We start from the raw sequence: 17,257 nt of genomic DNA, 5'->3' as shown, positions 1-17,257 counted from the left end.
TATGGATGATTTCACGTACGGAACGTCACGTGCTGTGGGCGGGGCGCCTTTTGTGCAACGTGACAGCTGACTTTTTTTACGCAGTACGCATGCGCTGTAGCAAGGAGTCGGAAGTTTGTGTATGTTTCACTGTTGCGTTCCGTCTAAGGGGCGGGGCGAGTAGGTCACATGGTCGGCAGGCTGGAGGTCTTTACATCTTGAATGCTGCACACTGTGGGGCACAAAGAGGATCAGAGTCAAAAGAGAAAATAAAGTGTGGTTGCGAAGTGGATGATGTAATGTCCATAAAAAGATTACCCCATATTTTGGCACAATGTACATCCCCTTTAAGTCAGTGTTGCTTTATAGTGTCACTTTATAATGTGCAAATAAGGAAGATGGAACACCACCTCTGCAGCGCCACCTACTGGAAGGCAGCATTCCTTCAAGTCAATGTTGGACTCTTTATACAAGCCTGGTAACAATGACCTGGTAATTAATGGGGACCCCATTAACTCTGGGCCAGTACACCTCCAGTAGTGGCGCCGATAGTAAGTGCTCCCCCTAGTGGCCCAATAGTAATAGTGACCCCACTAGTGCTCCAAGCAGTAATTGACCCCAGTTAGCTACCCCAGTAGTGATAGTGTCCCCATTAGTGGCCTCAAAACTAAGTGTCTCCCTTTGTGGCCCAATAGTAATAGTAACCCAGCTAGTGCTACCAGTAGTAATAATGCCCCTGTTAGCAGCCCCAGTAGTAATAGTGCCCCCCACAATTCTATTCGCGGTGGAATAGAGCATGCTGTGATCTTTTTCACACGTGTATCTACTCGCAGTGTTTACACGCTAATGTGAACGGACCAATGAAAGGCCGCATACTTTCATTGACTCCATTCACCGCGTGTCGCGCGGCCGTGCATCACGTGCATAGTACTCGCCCAAATCACGGTTGTGTGAATAAGCTCTTATGATTTTTGGAAAATGGACAGAAAAAAGGAAAATGGAAAAAAAAAAAGCTGCATCATGACTGCCGGCTGCACACGAACGGGTCGGATTCCGCATGCGGGAGCCCGCAGCGGAATCCAGCCCTGTGCCCGGCCAGCGTCGGCACGTACCTGTATGTATGTGTATTACGGATAGGCCGGACAGCTCGCCGTCAGACGTGCAGTACAGATTTTTTTTTTTAAATCGCTTAAATGCTTTTCTCGCACCGTCGCTAGATAATGGCGCAGAATCCGCTACCTTTTCGCAATGCGCTGCGGGTCATTTTTTTCCCACAAGCGGAAATTTTAAGTGTGTGATCAGACATGCAAATGTTCTATTCTTGGTAATGGATGCGGAATGCCGTGGATTGTCTGCGCGGGTGAGGATCGCAGACTCCACAATCCATATCCGGTTGTGTGCAGCCGGCCTAAGGGGTTAAAAAACAAAATGCAGAAACCAACTTCTTTCTTGTTTCCTGAGGCCTGTAGAATACCTGCTGTTTGCCCATTGCATAGTTGTCCTGGCTTGGCCCATATCTGGTTATCCACCCTGGCATCAAGTATAGAGGAGGCCGGGCTTTATTGCAAATGTGCAGCGGGCCCTGCAGAGAACAGTACAAGGCCGGTCATCAAGGACCCTGGAGAAAACAACTCCGTTCCCTCTGTAGTGGCCAGTCTTGGTATTGCAGGCCAAGTTCCTATTGAAATGAATTTGAACTTTGCCTGCAATACCAAACCTGACCACTGCAGAGGGAACGGAGCTGTCTGCTTCCTGCAGAAAACACCTCAGTGCACAAGCACAGTGGTCCAGCTAATAGGTGGTTGTCCTTGGCGATAGAAACCCACAAATCTACTATTGATGACCTATTTACAACTGAACAACCTCTTTAATAGTCATGGTTTCACTTTCATTGTGATTTAATTGAAAATTGCTTCCTAGAATCATATGATCTGATATCACAGCCACGCTGACACCAGCATGTCTGCTTCTCCAGAAAGCTCTTGAAGAGGAAACAGAAAGAAAACAAAAAGTAAGGAGTCACATAAGATGAATGTGAAATCAGGCAAGAAACAGACTGACAAGACTGCAGAACAAAGCCGTGGTGACGAGGAATCAGCCGTGTCAGAAGGGAAGGTGCGCAGGCCGGAACGGCTGAGAGCAGGAGATCTACATACATGTCTTGGTCGCAGGCTTTGGTTTTGTTTACACATTTGATACTTTGTAACCTGCATGAGACACAATGTAACAATTTGTGTACCTTGTGAAGCTGTAACCTCCGGAGCCTCTGCTGATTCTGCCCCGGGATTAGTCTTAATGGCCAGAAATGTAATAAAGTCATATCTATCCTTCCATGTAGGAAGACTGAGGCAGCAATCTTACTCCAAATGATCTTTACTGGAAACAGGTAAAACCCGGCAACATCACAGACTCTTATATTGGTGGTGGCAGCAACTGGGCTTGAACTTTGAAAGCCATCACCCATATGCTGACCAAAGAATTATCCTGAACCAGGTTTCATTTAGGCATTGTATTGCTTTGGTCTCGTATTGGCGCAGTCATATGACTACTACCGCGTTTCCCCGAAAATAAGACAGTGTCTTATATTAATTTTTGTTCAAAAAGGTTTAACTTTTTTACATGTATAGCTGCCTGGACATTATTTAAATTGACTTTTTAAATTAACTGTTAGCAGGGCCTAATTTTGGAGTAGGGCTTATATTTCAAGCACCCACGAAAAGCCTGAAAAATCATTTTGCATCCTCAAAAATTCTGGAAAATCATGCTATGTCTTATTTTCAGGGAAACAGGGTACTAGGATGATATCCTCTATATATTGTGTGATGGTATCATTTTGGTACTGTATGGTGTTATATGGCCACGTAGTTCCAGTCCCTTCCATTTGGATTAAACCACATTATGTGTTGTTACTGCATCACCCTGTAAGCAGCTCACTTACAGTAATGTTCAAAAAAGAGCAGTGAGTTTGGAAAAGCAAATAAAGCACAAAATCATTATAATAACTTTTATTTCCATAAATGCCCTGCAAACACGAGACATTCAGGTCCAGATCAGAGCTGCAAGAAAATGTATCCAGTTTGTGTTAATCCTCTACAGAAAAAACTGAATAAGGGTGACTACCCACTACAGTTTTTTTGCACTGCGAAATTCGCAGCGTTTTTTTTTTCTGCAGTGGTCTATGGGACTTGTAATGTTAAAATTTACCACGAAATCGCGATTTTAACTTTACAAGCCCCAAAGCCCATAGACACCTGCAGAAAAAAAAACACTGCGAATTTCGCAGTGAAAGAAAAATATAGTGGGTAGTCACCCTAATATTAAAGATTTCAGTTAGGCCACCTGCGGGTTTGAATTTCGGAATCCACGATCGTCTCCCGCGCGGACGATCCGCAGCATTATGCACCTATTCAAACCAATAGAGGATCCGCATGTCCTCTCACACGAGCGGACAGCGACTGCGATTTTCTGCTTGGAGGAAAAGAAATCGCAGTGTGCTCCATTTTTGTGCGGATTCCGGGCAGATGGCTTCCATTGAAATTTTGTCCTGTTTCTCCAACTTAGATATACTATAAGATCCCGATTCACATGTTCCATGTCCGATGTTATGCAGCAGGACTATAAGATCCCGATTCACATGTTCTATGTCCGATGTTATACAGCAGGACTATAAGATCCCGAGACATTCACATGTTCCATGTCCGATGTTATGCAGCAGGACTATAAGATCCCGAGACATTCACATGTTCCATGTCCGATGTTATGCAGCAGGACTATAAGATCCCGATTCACATGTTCTATGTCCGATGTTATACAGCAGGACTATAAGATCCCGAGACATTCACATGTTCCATGTCCGATGTTATGCAGCAGGACTATAAGATCCCGAGACATTCACATGTTCCATGTCCGATGTTATACAGCAGGACTATAAGATCCCGAGACATTCACATGTTCCATGTCCGATGTTATACAGCAGGACTATAAGATCCCGAGACATTCACATGTTCCATGTCCGATGTTGTGTACCTGATGCTGTGCAGTAAGTGTCCTGTTGGGGGTCTTTATATCGGGGAAATGGGACAAAAACTGAAAGCGAGAATGAGGTCTCACCATCACACAATTAAAGAGAGAAAGACAGAATTAGCCGTGGCGAGCACTTTTCTAGTCACGGACACAACATAGAACACATGAAAGTTAATTTTACTTAAAGGGGTTGTCCCGCGCCGAAACGGGTTGTTTTTTTTTTTTAAACCCCCCCCCCCCGTTCAGCGCGAGACAACCCCGATGCAGGGGTTAAAAAAACCACCCGCACAGCGCTTACCTGCATCCCGGCGGTCCGGCGTCTTCATACTCACCTGCTGAAGATGGCCGCCGGGATCCTCTGTCTCCATGGACCGCAGGGCTTCTGTGCGGTCCATTGCCGATTCCAGCCTCCTGATTGGCTGGAATCGGCACGTGACGGGGTGGAGCTACACGGAGCCCCATTCAGAAAAGAAGAAGACCCGGACTGCGCAAGCGCGGCTAATTTGGCCATCGGAGGGCGAAAATTAGTCGGCACCATGGGAACGAGGACGCTAGCAACGGAGCAGGTAAGTATAAAACTTTTTATAACTTCTGTATGGCTCATAATTAATGCACAATGTACATTACAAAGTGCATTATTATGGCCATGCAGAAGTGTATAGACCCACTTGCTGCCGCGGGACAACCCCTTTAAAAGCAATTTCAAATCACAAGGCCACAGAAGTTGAACAACTTTTGACACTTTCAGCAGAGGCCTAAATTCTTCAAGAGGATTCATGCGTTACTGGGAAGTATGACAAATCTTTAGCACAGATAACACTCTGGCCTAGTGACCCCCTAAGGCCTCATGCACATGGCCGGGTCGGATTCCACCTGCGAAATATCGCAGCGGAATCAGACCCAGCGCACCACAGAGACCCTATACTCACCTCTCTGGATCCGCCGCAATATCTGGAATTATTAGGAAACGTTGGCCTTTATTGAAAAATGGGTGCTCAGTAGGGATGAGCGAGTATACTCGCTAAGGCGCTACTCGCTCGAGTAATGTGCCTTAGCCGAGTATCTCCCTGCTCGTCCCTAAAGATTCGGGGGCCGCCGCAGCTGACAGGTGAGTTGCGGCGGGGAGCAGGGGAGAGCGGGCGGGAGAGAGAGATCTCCCCTCCGTTCCTCCCTGCTCTCCCCTGCAGCTCCCCGCGCCGACCCCCGAATCTTTAGGGACGAGCGGGGAGATACTCGGCTAAGGCACATTACTTGAGCGAGTAGTGCCTTAGCGAGTATACTCGCTCATCCCCACTGCTCAGAGGTTCCAGAATTTGTACATCCCCCATTGATGGCTTTTAGAAGAGGATCCAGCATTGGCGATAGAGTGGTTCATTCGCACTTCGCAAAGGCTAGGATCCCAAGACAGTTAACACTCAAACCACCAAGAAAGGGCAACTATCCATGCTTGAATTGTTCTTGCTGTGGGAACCTTGCCAAAGGTGACCACTTTTTTCATCCACTACGAGGCAATAGATATACAATAAGAGAAAGATACACATGTGCTTCATTCATGGTCTACCTCATCACTTGCCCTTGTGGCTTGGGATATGTCGGTGAGACCACCATGGAGGTGAGATCACGAATGGTGAAGCACAAAAGTACTATTAGGACTAAGAATATGACGCTACCAGTCTTTAGGCATTTCGTGGAAGGTGGACATGCGAACAGCCAATTGAGATGTAGGGTAATAGACCGTGTTCCTGTGCCGCCTAGAGGTCGCGATCGCTGTCTCCGACTGAAGAAATACGAATTGAAGTGGTTTTTCTGAGCTGGATACTAAGACCCCTAAGGGGTTAAATTTAGAATATGCTTACCAGCCACATAGTATCAGAGTCTGTCAGGAATGTTTTTATGTGTGTTTTAAATTTCATAGTATATGTCTGTTTATTATGTTTATATTGTTGAGTTTTTTTCTTATTGTTCTCTGTATTCGCTACAGGTGTTCGTGTGGGGTGGTTCGTGTGAGGTGGTTCGTGTGAGGTGGTTCGTGTGTGGTGGTTCGTGTACGGTGGTTCGTGTGAGGTGGTTCGTGTGAGGTGGTTCGTGTGAGGTGGTTCGTGTGTGGTGGTTCGTGTGTGCTGGTTCGTGTGGGGTGGTTCGTATGGGGTGGTTCGTGTGAGGTGGTTCGTGTGTGGTGGTTCGTGTGGGGTAGTTCGTGTGGGGTGGTTCGTGTGGGGTGGTTCGTGTGAGGTGGTTCGTGTGAGGTGGTCCGTGTGGGGTGGTCCGTGTGGGGTGGTTCGTGTGGGGTGGTTCGTGTGGGGTGGTTCGTGTGGGGTGGTTCGTGTGTGCTGGTTCATGTGGGGTAGTTCGTATGGGGTGGTTCGTGTGTGGTGGTTCGTGTGGTGGTTCGTGTGGGGTGGTTCGTGTGGGGTGGTTCGTGTGGGGTGGTTCGTGTGGGGTGGTCCGTGTGTGGTGGTTCGTGTGGGGTGGTTCGTGTGGGGTGGTTCGTGTGTGGTGGTTCGTGTCGGGTGGTTCGTGTGGGGTGGTTCGTGTGGGGTGGTTCGTGTGGGGTGGTTCATGTGTGGTGGTTCGTGTGTGGTGGTTCGTGTGGGGTGGTTCGTGTGGGGTGGTTCGTGTGGGGTGGTTCGTGTGGGGTGGTTCGTGTAGGGTGGTCCGTATGGGGTGGTTCGTGTGTGGTGGTTCGTGCGTGGTGGTTCGTGTGGGGTGGTTCGTGCGGGGTGGTTCGTGTGGGGTGGTTCGTGTGGGGTGGTTCGTGTGGGGTGGTTCGTATGGGGTGGTTCGTGTGTGGTGGTTCGTGTGGGGTGGTCCGTGTGGGGTGGTTCGTGTAGGGTGGTTCGTGTGGGGTGGTTCGTGTGGGGTGGTCCGTGTGTGGTGGTTCGTGTGGGGTGGTTCGTGTGGGGTGGTCCGTGTGCCCGCCTGCACTCCGCCTCTCCTTTGAAAAATATAACAGGACCCAAGATGTTATTGCTTTATCTTTTTAATTAAAGTATTTTTTCTAAATTTGTGATATCAACGTAGGCTAATAAAAAGACATATGCATTATAAATAGAGATGAGCGAGCATACTCATTAAGGCGATATACTCGAGAGAGCATCGCCTTTTTCGAGTACCTGCTGGCTCGTCCCTGAAGATTCAGGGGGGCGGCGGAGGGGAGCTGGGTGGAGAGTGAGAGAGATATCTCTCTCTCTCCCTCCCGGTCCCCTCAGCAACCCCCCGCTGCCCCCGCCGAATCTTCAGGTACAAGCCAGTAGATACTCGAAAAAGGCAATGCTCTCTCAAATAAATCGCCTTAACGAGTATGCTCGCTCATCTCAAATTATAAAGAGGAATTGGTCTGTTTCAGGCTGGATTCAGATAAACGTATATTGGCTGGGTTTTCACGCCGAGCCGATATACGTTGTCTCTCTCTGCAGGGTGGGAGGCTGTGAGAGCCAGGAGCAGGAACTGAGCTCCACCCCTCTGCACTATTTGCAATGGAGAGAGGCAGGGCTAATTTGTGGGCCTTAGCCTTGCCCCATCCCACCTCCTTTCATTGCAAATAGTGCAGAGGGGGTGGAGAGGATGCAGAGAGGGGGCGGGAGCTCAGTTCCTGCTCCTGGCTCTTCCATCCTCCCCCCCTGCAGATGAGGGCACCGTATATCGGCTCGGCGTGAAAACCGAGCCGATACACGGTCGTCTGAATGCACCCTCATATATTGGACTCATAGTATACTGAGCGCATGCATTGAGATGTCTAATGTAAGGATAATGACTCCCTTACATTAATTATGGTCTCCGTACGGATGGGAACAGTTTAGATTTTGATGGGGGTTATAAATAGGATTGAGAGCTTCTTTATGGGGTTAGATCCTACAATTTATGACATGGATACTACAGAATGGAATGAGCATATCCATTACGCATGTGTGGATCTTTTGGAGGGTACCGCCCATGATATGCTATAGGTGCCATATATGCATTGGGCTATATGTTGCTATATTAGCATATGGTAGTTATCTAAGTGCCATTAGGGTCAAATTTGATCATATATTGTATTTGGTACTTATATGACATGCGTATTTTAAGTTATATATTGCTGTATTAACCCATTGAGGGTACCCATGCATCACTGGGAGAATTCCATCTCTTTAATTATACTTATTCCCTTTACTATGCTCTATATTGTGGGAGAATAATAGCAATAGTGGGGATTTATCCCTATATATACATCTATGGTAGTATTGTGAGCTGCAGGGAATGAGGATACTGCGACATATATATGCTGCATCTATGTCTGTACGTCCAGGGATGATAGATATGCAGTGTGCATGTGGGGACTACATGCGTGCGCATTGAGAGTTTCTTTGGAGGCATGCGCAGTTAGGATACTTTGACGCATGCGCGGTAGACCAGCGGGAAAGCCGCGTATGTGGAGCTATGGAGTGTATGGTGGACATACGGATCACCACCCACGGATCCCTCGGCAGGTAATTAGTTGTGCCATCTGTGGAGGGGGCACTGCCTTACTATGATTGGTGGATGTTAATTGGAACTATACTTTATATTGCCTGTATGATTATATGTTGGTGAGCTTGAAGAAGGCTATCTAGCCGAAACGTTGCTGTCATTTGTGCTGATGGGATATTAAAGACTCTATCTATTTTGCATCCGGATATGCTGCCAGTTCTTTCTCTGACAAGTGGATCCGCCGCATGTGTCTCCCCTGGCAAGCTGGCGCGCATGTGCAGTGTGGAGCATGACACGCCGGCGCTGGGCTGTGACGCGGATTCTCGTGGTATCTCCGCAGCGCTCACTGCGGAAGTATCGCGGGACGGACAGCTACCATTGACCGCAGTTGATTTCTGCTTGTGAGTAGGGGAGAATCATTTATCATAGCATGTCTATGGACGGACATTGCTGCGGAATTCGCGGCCAGTGTCTGAATGCGAATTCCGCAGCAATAATCCATCTGTGGGCATTCGGCCTAACACTAATTCAGAGACCATAAAACTTTCACATCGTTATCCATGCCTGTGTGCCTTGTCATAAGTATGTGTGTATATAAATTCATGCGTCTTCCCATCTATTTCATTATGCCTGAGGAAGGACCCTGAGAGGTTCTAAAGCTCGCTGTAACATCATGTATTTTTGTTAGCCATTAAAAGGTATCATATCTACAAGATTACTTGGTTTCTCTTGCTGGGAACAATCACGTAGTACGATTACTGTAATACCAAATTTTCATATAGTTTTTTTTGCTGTACTATTTAAATTTTTTCCAAAGATATTTTTTTTATTAAAATTATTTTTTCCACGCAATAACGTTTTTATTTTTCCGTCAACATAGCTTTGCGAGGGCTCGTTTTTTGCTGGATGCCCTGTAGTTTCTATTTGTACTATTTTGGAGTACATATGACTTTTTGATCACTTTTCATTACATTTTTTCTTGGAGACGGGGTGATCAAAAAAAGCGCAATTCCAGGGGGGGGGGGGGGGTGTTTGGCGAAATTCACTGTGTGGGGTAAATGATGCGTTACGTTAATAGATCAGACTTCTATGGATGCAGCGATACCAAATATGTTAGCTTTTATTATAAATATCTGCCGTCCTCATCGCTCCCTCTCCTCCCATGATGCACTGTTTTACTGGGCTGGTTGATCATCAGCGGCCATTCTTGTGCAGGACCTACCTGCTTTCACCAGTGCAGCAGCCACAGCACTGGCCTTTACTACTTGGCTCCTCTCTTTCACCTGCTGCTGTGACAGTCACAGTGGGCTGTGACTCTTTCTGGCTCCATTCGACTACTGGGCCTCTCATCCTCAATGCTGGTCTCTTTTCTCAGGGCCACTGGTCTACTCACAGGGACTTGCGGGGGGATGTAGCCACAACATGGCAATCTTCTAGGCCAGTAGCCTCTGCCACATCTGCCACAAACAACTGCTTTGTTATGGCACCCAGTGGAACTTGCAATGTGCCCCTCCTACCAGTGGGTGAGGCACTAGCCACGTCACCAGGAGAGACAGGACCTTGGATCTTCCCTATTGGTTGTCCATTCTTCTGGGCTGTGATCCGGTGGTCACGTCACTGCCTGCTTTAGTGCCAGGGGTTAAGTCAACTCCCAGCTGTAGCTCTGACAGGTGAAGGAGTGAACCAACTCCACCACCTTACTTATCAAACCTCCACAGCTACGTCCTTGGCATAAGACATTTACATTCTAACAACCCACACGAAGATGGACTGACCGCCTGCCAGGTACACCTTGAGGCACTGGCGTAACTATAGAGGATGCAGGGGATGCGGTTGCACCCCCAGGCCCAGGAGCCTTAGGGGGTCCATAAGGCCTCTCTTCTCCATATAGGGAACCCAGTACTATGAAGAATGCATTATAGGTGGGGGCCCTGTTACAGGTTTTGCATTGGGGCCCGGGAGCTTCAAGTTACGCCTCTGCCTTGAGGCCAATGGGGTTGCCTCTGAATTACAGCCAGGCCATCAGATACAACCGGATCTGCTCCAACCGACAGACAGAGAGGAACATTTACAGAATCTCAAAAAGACATTTTTAAATCAGGGCTACCATCCCACCTCAACTGATGACCAAATCACCAGAGCCACCAGGAGACCCAGGAATGAAGTACTCCGATACACAGAGAAGGAAGGAAACAATCGTGTGCCTCTAGTAGTGACCTACAATTCACAGCTAGAGATACTAAGGAAAACCACAAACTCCACCATACCCTGCACAAGGATGACCGTCTGACACCAGATTCCCAGACCCGACCCTCCTGTGTTACAGGCAACCTCCAAGTCTGAGGACCTTTATAATCAGGAGTGCATTGCCCTCCGACACACAAAAAGGAACTTATCCCTGTAATGTAAGGAGCTGTAAGACCTGCTCACATGTACGGAGCGCGGACAGGATACGGATCCCCAACACACAGCAGGACTATAAGATCCCGGGGTATTCACATGTTCCACATCCAATGTTGTGTACCTGATCATGTGCAGTAAATGTCCTGTTGGGGGGGCTTTATATCGGGAAAAGAGGGCAAAAACTGAGAGTCAGGATGAGATATCATTGCTACTCAAATAGAGAGAGAAAGACTGAATGACTAGTGGCTGAACATTCTTGTGGTCAGGGCCACAGCATAGAGCAGATGACAGTTATCATACTGAAGGGCAACTTCAAGTCGCAGCATCACAGAAGAACTTGGGAGTATACATTTTTGATACCCTTAAGAATGGAATGAACCTCGAAGCGGGGTTCTTGCATCAGTGGAGAATATGAAAGGTCTGAAGGAGATCAAGAGAGGTGTCCTTAAAGGTGAGCATCCCCAGGGAGGGGGGGGGGGGTGAAGACACCTGTGGGTGAGTAGGTCCGGGAATGGCATCATCTCTCCCCAAGAAGAGCACCCAGAAGGAGCACTATAACCAATCATTGTTTTACAAACTTTCTAAAAACTCATACATTAATTTGCAGGAATGCTGCCATCCAGTAGGTGGCGCTGCAGAGGTATTGCTCCATTTTCCTTGTTTGCAGGTCTGAAGTAGAGATTCACATTCCTTGTTACTGGACTGATTACTTATTGTAGGCTCTATGGGTGACTGAGACGGCCATGTCCTAGCAGGCAGCTGATGGGAGGTATTGTTCTTCATTGTGTAGGCTGTCCAGAATGTCCTTAATCGTCAGATCTGCAAAGTGCTGCGACCAAAACAACATTCCTCCGGGGGGTATCATTCATGGGAGAGCTAAGAAAATTACAATAAAGCTATTTATTGAGGAAGTATCTTTAGTTTCCAGCAAATCTTCGATGTGGTTAAAAGTTGGTTGATGTTCCTCACATAGCTGGAGGCCTGTAAGAAGGGGGTGGTGATTGTGATGGGAGGTTAAGGCGGTTGTCACAATATATCACCTATGTATAGGATAGGTGATCAGTCTTTTCGGTGGGGGTCTCACTACAGAAAACAGCCATGTGTGAACAATTGCCACACTTTTTTGCCAGATACCTGGCGCAGGGACAGTGTTAAATCCCCTCCTTCTGTATTTTCCCTTACGTAGCCACTAGGGGTCACCACTCTGATGTCAGCCAGTCCTTCAGTTCAGATGTTAATTATACTAGATGATATCTTGCCTTAGCTGCTGCAGAGCTTCTTTGAATGACTGTTACCATTGTGACATATGCTTATAATTTACAGTACATTGTCCTGGACCTTCACCATTTAATCATATTCTTTCTAAGCTCCCCAAGTGGGCTACCTTGAACTTGGCACTGGTTGTGGTATTAGAGGGGTTGTGCCAAGTCTTACACTTATCCCCTATCCACAGTGTATGCTCAGTGGGGGTTTGACCCTACCTAACCCAAGAATGGGGGTCCTGTGTTCCCCTGTTTGAATGGTGCAGCAATTGTGTGTGTTTACTGCCGCTCGACTGAACTGGATGGAGTGGTAATAGACATGTATGACCGCCACTCCATTTAAACAGAGGGATAGGAGACTCCTGTTCTCGTGATCGATAGGGGCCCCAGCAGTCGGACCGCTACTGATCAGTGTAGGACTTGGAACAGCCACTTTAGTATGCCTACAGTATCATGACCGTATAATGTGAGCACTGTGTGACAGTATTATTTAGACACGGTATGGCATTATTATGTAGACAGCTTGCTGCTGCATTATGTTGATACGGTGTAGTGATATTATTTAGGCACAGTATGACAGTGTTATGCAAGCACATTATCATGTGGGGACTGTATGGTAGTATTTTTTCTGCACAGTACAACACTATTATGTCAACAGAGTATAATCTGGACACTATATGGTGGTATTTATGCACAGTATGACAGTATTAAGTAAGCGTTGTGTCTTCTGGGAACTGTATGTAGTATTTATGCATAGTACAACATTATGTAAGCAGAGTATAATTTGGGCACTATATGGTGGTAATTTTTATACACAGTATGGCGCTATTACGTAGGCGCCGTATTTCAGTATTAAGCTGGCACTGTGTGGTGATATTATTTAGGTACATTAGAACACTATAAAGCTTTGCTCAATTCAGCATTTTCGATCCATTTTCCTGCTCCTATAAACGCAAATCACTGGCTGAACAGATCTTATGATGGACCACACAGACCCCGACGACTACCGTGGGGTCCGTTCGGTTTCTGTATGGCTGTCCAGCATTTTGCAGGATGAATAGTTCTGCTTGCAGCTCGGTTTCATCCTGTATTATAACGGAAATCAGTGATAGAGACTCCGAAGGAACTTGCATTGTTGATGTGAACAGGCACTTCTGGGGCCATTGTATGATATCGTATGGTAGTTATGCACAGTATGACATGGGGACTGTATGGTAGTATTATTTATGCACAAGTATGACACTATTATGTAAGCACACATGGGGACTGTAAGGTAGTTTTAGGGCTTGCTCACATGACTATTGGAGGTTCGGTTTTGGACTTCTGTTGCTGAACTCCGTTTTAAAACAGGATGAAGTGCTGCACAATTCTATCCTGGAAGCCAAGCCGCAAACCGAATGGACCCCATTATAGTCAGCGGAGTCCGTTCGGTGGGACTCTTTGGCCATAGGGTGTTATTTTCTTGCTTTCTAAATGGAGCAGGAATACAGACCCCTGGGCACTGATGTGAACAATCCCGTATTCATACACAATATAACACTATTATGTAATCACAGTATCATCTGAGCACTATATGGTGGTATTATTTAATCACAATATTGTATCATTTAGGCATTATATGGTGGTATTATTTATGCATAGTCTGACCCTATTATGTAAGCATAGTATCACCTAAACACTGTATGCTAGTATTATTTTTGTATAGTCTGACCCTATTAGGCCCCCTGTCCACGGGCGAGGCGGAATATCGCTAACGATATTCCGCCACTGGGGAGCAGGGGAGAGAACTGACAGTTCTCTGCAGTGAGCCTATCTAACAGATAGGCTCAGCGCGGAGAATCGCGGCAGTCGCAGCATGCTGCGATTTGAGTCCCACAAGTGGAGAATTGCTATGATTCTGCGCTCGTGGACGCCGGTGGTGCGCTTTCCATAGCAACGCTACGGAAAGCGTGCACTGCATTACTCGCGGCCGCGAATAACGCAATGCACTTTCATCCATGGACAGGAGCCCTTATGTAAGCATAGTTACATCTGGACACGGTATGTTAGTGTTATTTATGCACAGTATGACACTATTATGTAGGCACAGTATCATCCAGCACTCTATGGTAGTATTTATACTCAGTTTGACAATATCATCCCGCACTGTATGGTGGTATTATTTATGAAGAGCATGACACTATTATATAAGTATAGTATCATCCAACACTGTTTGGTGGTATTACTTATGAAAATGATGACACTATTATATAAGCATAGTATCATCCAGGTCATATGGTGGTATTATTTATGAACAGGGTGACAGTATTATATAAGCATAGTATCATCTAGCTCTGTATGGTGGTATTATTTATGAAGAGGGTGACACTATTATATAAGCATTGTATCATCCAGCACTGTATGGTGGTATTATTTATGAAGAGGGTGACACTATTATATAAGCATTGTATCATCCAGCACTGTATGGTGGTATTATTTATGAAGAGGGTGACACTATTATATAAGCATAGTATCATCTAGCTCTGTATGGTGGTATTATTTATGAAGAGGGTGACACTATTATATAAGCATTGTATCATCCAGCACTGTATGGTGGTATTATTTATGAAGAGGGTGACACTATTATATAAGCATAGTATCATCCAACACTGTATGGTGGTATTATTTATGAAGAGGGTGACACTATTATATAAGCATAGTATCATCCAACACTGTATGGTGGTATTATTTATGAAGAGGGTGACACTTTTATATAAGCATAGTATCATCCAGCACTGTATGGTGGTATTATTTATGAAGAGAGTGACACTATTATATAAGCATAGTATCATCCAGCTCTGTATGGTGGTATTATTTATGAAGAGGGTGACACTATTATATAAGCCTAGTATCATCCAGCTCTGTATGGTGGTATTATTTATGAAGAGGGTGACACTATTATATAAGCATAGTATCATCCAGGTCATATGGTGGTATTATTTATGAAGAGGGTGACACTATTATATAAGCATAGTATCATCCAGCACTGTATGGTGGTATTATTTATGAAGAGGGTGACACTATTATATAAGCATAGTATCATCCAGCTCTGTATGGTGGTATTATTTATGAAGAGGGTGACACTATTATATAAGCATAGTATCATCCAGCTCTGTATGGTGGTATTATTTATGAAGAGGGTGACACTATTATATAAGCATAGTATCATCCAGCTCTGTATGGTGGTATTATTTATGAAGAGGGTGACACTATTATATAAGCATAGTATCATCCAGCTCTGTATGGTGGTATTATTTATGAACAGGGTGACAGTATTATAGAAGTATAGCATTATTCAGCACTGTATGGTGGTAGTATGTACAGTGTTGCACTCTTTGTTATTTATTTCAGTTTACTTACTTCCAAAAACTTAAAAACTGCACTATTTTTCCCGGATGACTTCTCTTTTCTCGGTCCCGGTCTGTATAACCTACATAAGGCTTCGGTCGGCCCGTCACATCTCTGCTCTCATGTTCAAAACCTCACAGGAAACCGATAAAAAACGGAAGTGAACATTCAGATGCAGCCTTGTGTCAGAGATCATGCAGATGACAGTAAGTTCCATTTACCCCCTAACTCTATAGGTGACACAGTATGCAGATGACTGCTATGTAGATGAAGGGTCTAGATTGTCTACAAGGAGGAATCCGGTCATTTACATCATCAAAGCAATCAACACCTTCCAGATAAACAGCTTTTTCAGAATTTCTCTTCCTCCCTTCTCACAAGCCATCATGTGGTTAAAGGGCTCTTCACCAAACCACAGAGCAGCCGGCCTGATAGTGGTGTGCTGATATATAGTGACTTACTACAGAGGCAGGTGGGGTGCTGCATGGTGAGCGCCGGGTGCAACGGGTGTAAGAAGCACAAGCAAAATGGATAAAATGGGCGATGGTGCAAAGAAGGCAAACTCCAAAAAGTTCAGTAAGTATAAAACTATATATATATATTGGTCTCTCTGGTGATAAACTGCAGCATGCTGTATGAGAGGATCCTAAACAGTAATATGCCAAATTTAAGAACATTTGCATCGTAAGTCAGAACGTTCTCGGTAGTTATTAGCCTTTGTTTAAGAATCCAGCTTTGGAGGTATCTGTCTGTTTTCGCGACATCCATAGCTGCTACCATTAGGCTTTCCTCAATGGCCGAATGTACGGTCACCATTATCTGTATGGACTGCGGTTGATCAGCGGCTGCTTTAGAGAACGCTTGGCAGATTTGTTGCAGACGTTTCGGCAGCCGTAGCATAGAGATATATATGGTTTGTATACATCTGCAGATGTAACCCCACTCATATATATGGTACAGCTCCCAGAATGTCGCTGATGCTTTAAGTGGATTGTGTGTTTGCCTAAGGCCTCCTGCAGACGGGGCGGATATTTGGTGCGACATCCATGGCTGGCGTCTGCATCGCGAATCCGCAGCAAATACCGCCTGTTACTTCCTACGGAAATCCACTGCTTTCTACACACGAGTGGAAATCAATTGCGATTTCTGCACACGGAGAAAAAATCGCAGCATGCTCCATTTTAATGCGAGCTCTGCACAGACGACTTCCATTGAAGTCAGTGGAAGCCGTCCGACCCATGGCCCGTCCGCAGTGACGATCGTGTACAGGTTGCGGATTCTGCGCCATCGCCTAGCGAATGTGAAAAATAAAATCTATGCTGCGTATATGCAACGGCGACCTGCTGGGTCCGTCCGCAGTACAGAAAAAATGGCGTCAGAGCAGGTAAGCGCGGATGCTGCTGCTGCTAGAGACGGATTCCGCATGCAGAATCCGGCTCTGCCGTGTGCAGGAGGCCTGAAGCAAGTCACCTCACAGTCCAACGGCAGTTGGTTAATAGAAGAGGGTCCGCACTCAGTGCCATCTACAGGGCTGTGCAAAGTTTTCAGGCGGGTGTGTAAAAAATGCTGCAAAGTAAGAAAGTTTCCACAGGTAGAAGTGTTAATAGTTTATTGGTCAATTAACAAAATACAAAGTGACGGAACGAAAGAGGAATATAAATCCCATCAATATTTGGTGTGAGCGCCCCTTGTCTTCACAACAGCATCAGTTCTTCCAGCTACACTTGCACACAGTTTTTGAAGGAACTCGGCAG

The 17,257-nt window shown here is 45.9% G+C and overlaps 1 protein-coding gene across 2 annotated transcripts in view; it reads left to right on the top strand.

Moving 5' to 3' along the window:
• The window catches only part of SH2D3C (SH2 domain containing 3C), a 78,247-nt gene that overhangs the window by 179 nt on the left and 60,811 nt on the right, over positions 1–17,257 (top strand). Inside the window, exon 1 of one of the 2 annotated variants that reach the window (XM_066580568.1) lies at positions 15,726–16,079. The exons of the other annotated variant lie outside the window; for it this stretch is intronic. Coding sequence (XP_066436665.1) covers positions 16,031–16,079 — 49 coding nt within the window. The 5' untranslated portion in view covers positions 15,726–16,030. Of the gene's footprint in view, positions 1–15,725; positions 16,080–17,257 lie in introns of those variants that run through there. 2 annotated transcript variants of the gene reach the window in all.

Source organism: Eleutherodactylus coqui, chromosome 10, assembly GCF_035609145.1.
Source record: "Eleutherodactylus coqui strain aEleCoq1 chromosome 10, aEleCoq1.hap1, whole genome shotgun sequence".
NCBI lineage: Eukaryota > Metazoa > Chordata > Amphibia > Anura > Eleutherodactylidae > Eleutherodactylus > Eleutherodactylus coqui.
Note: the sequence above shows the minus strand (reverse complement) of the source record. Positions and strands in the feature narration are given on the sequence as shown.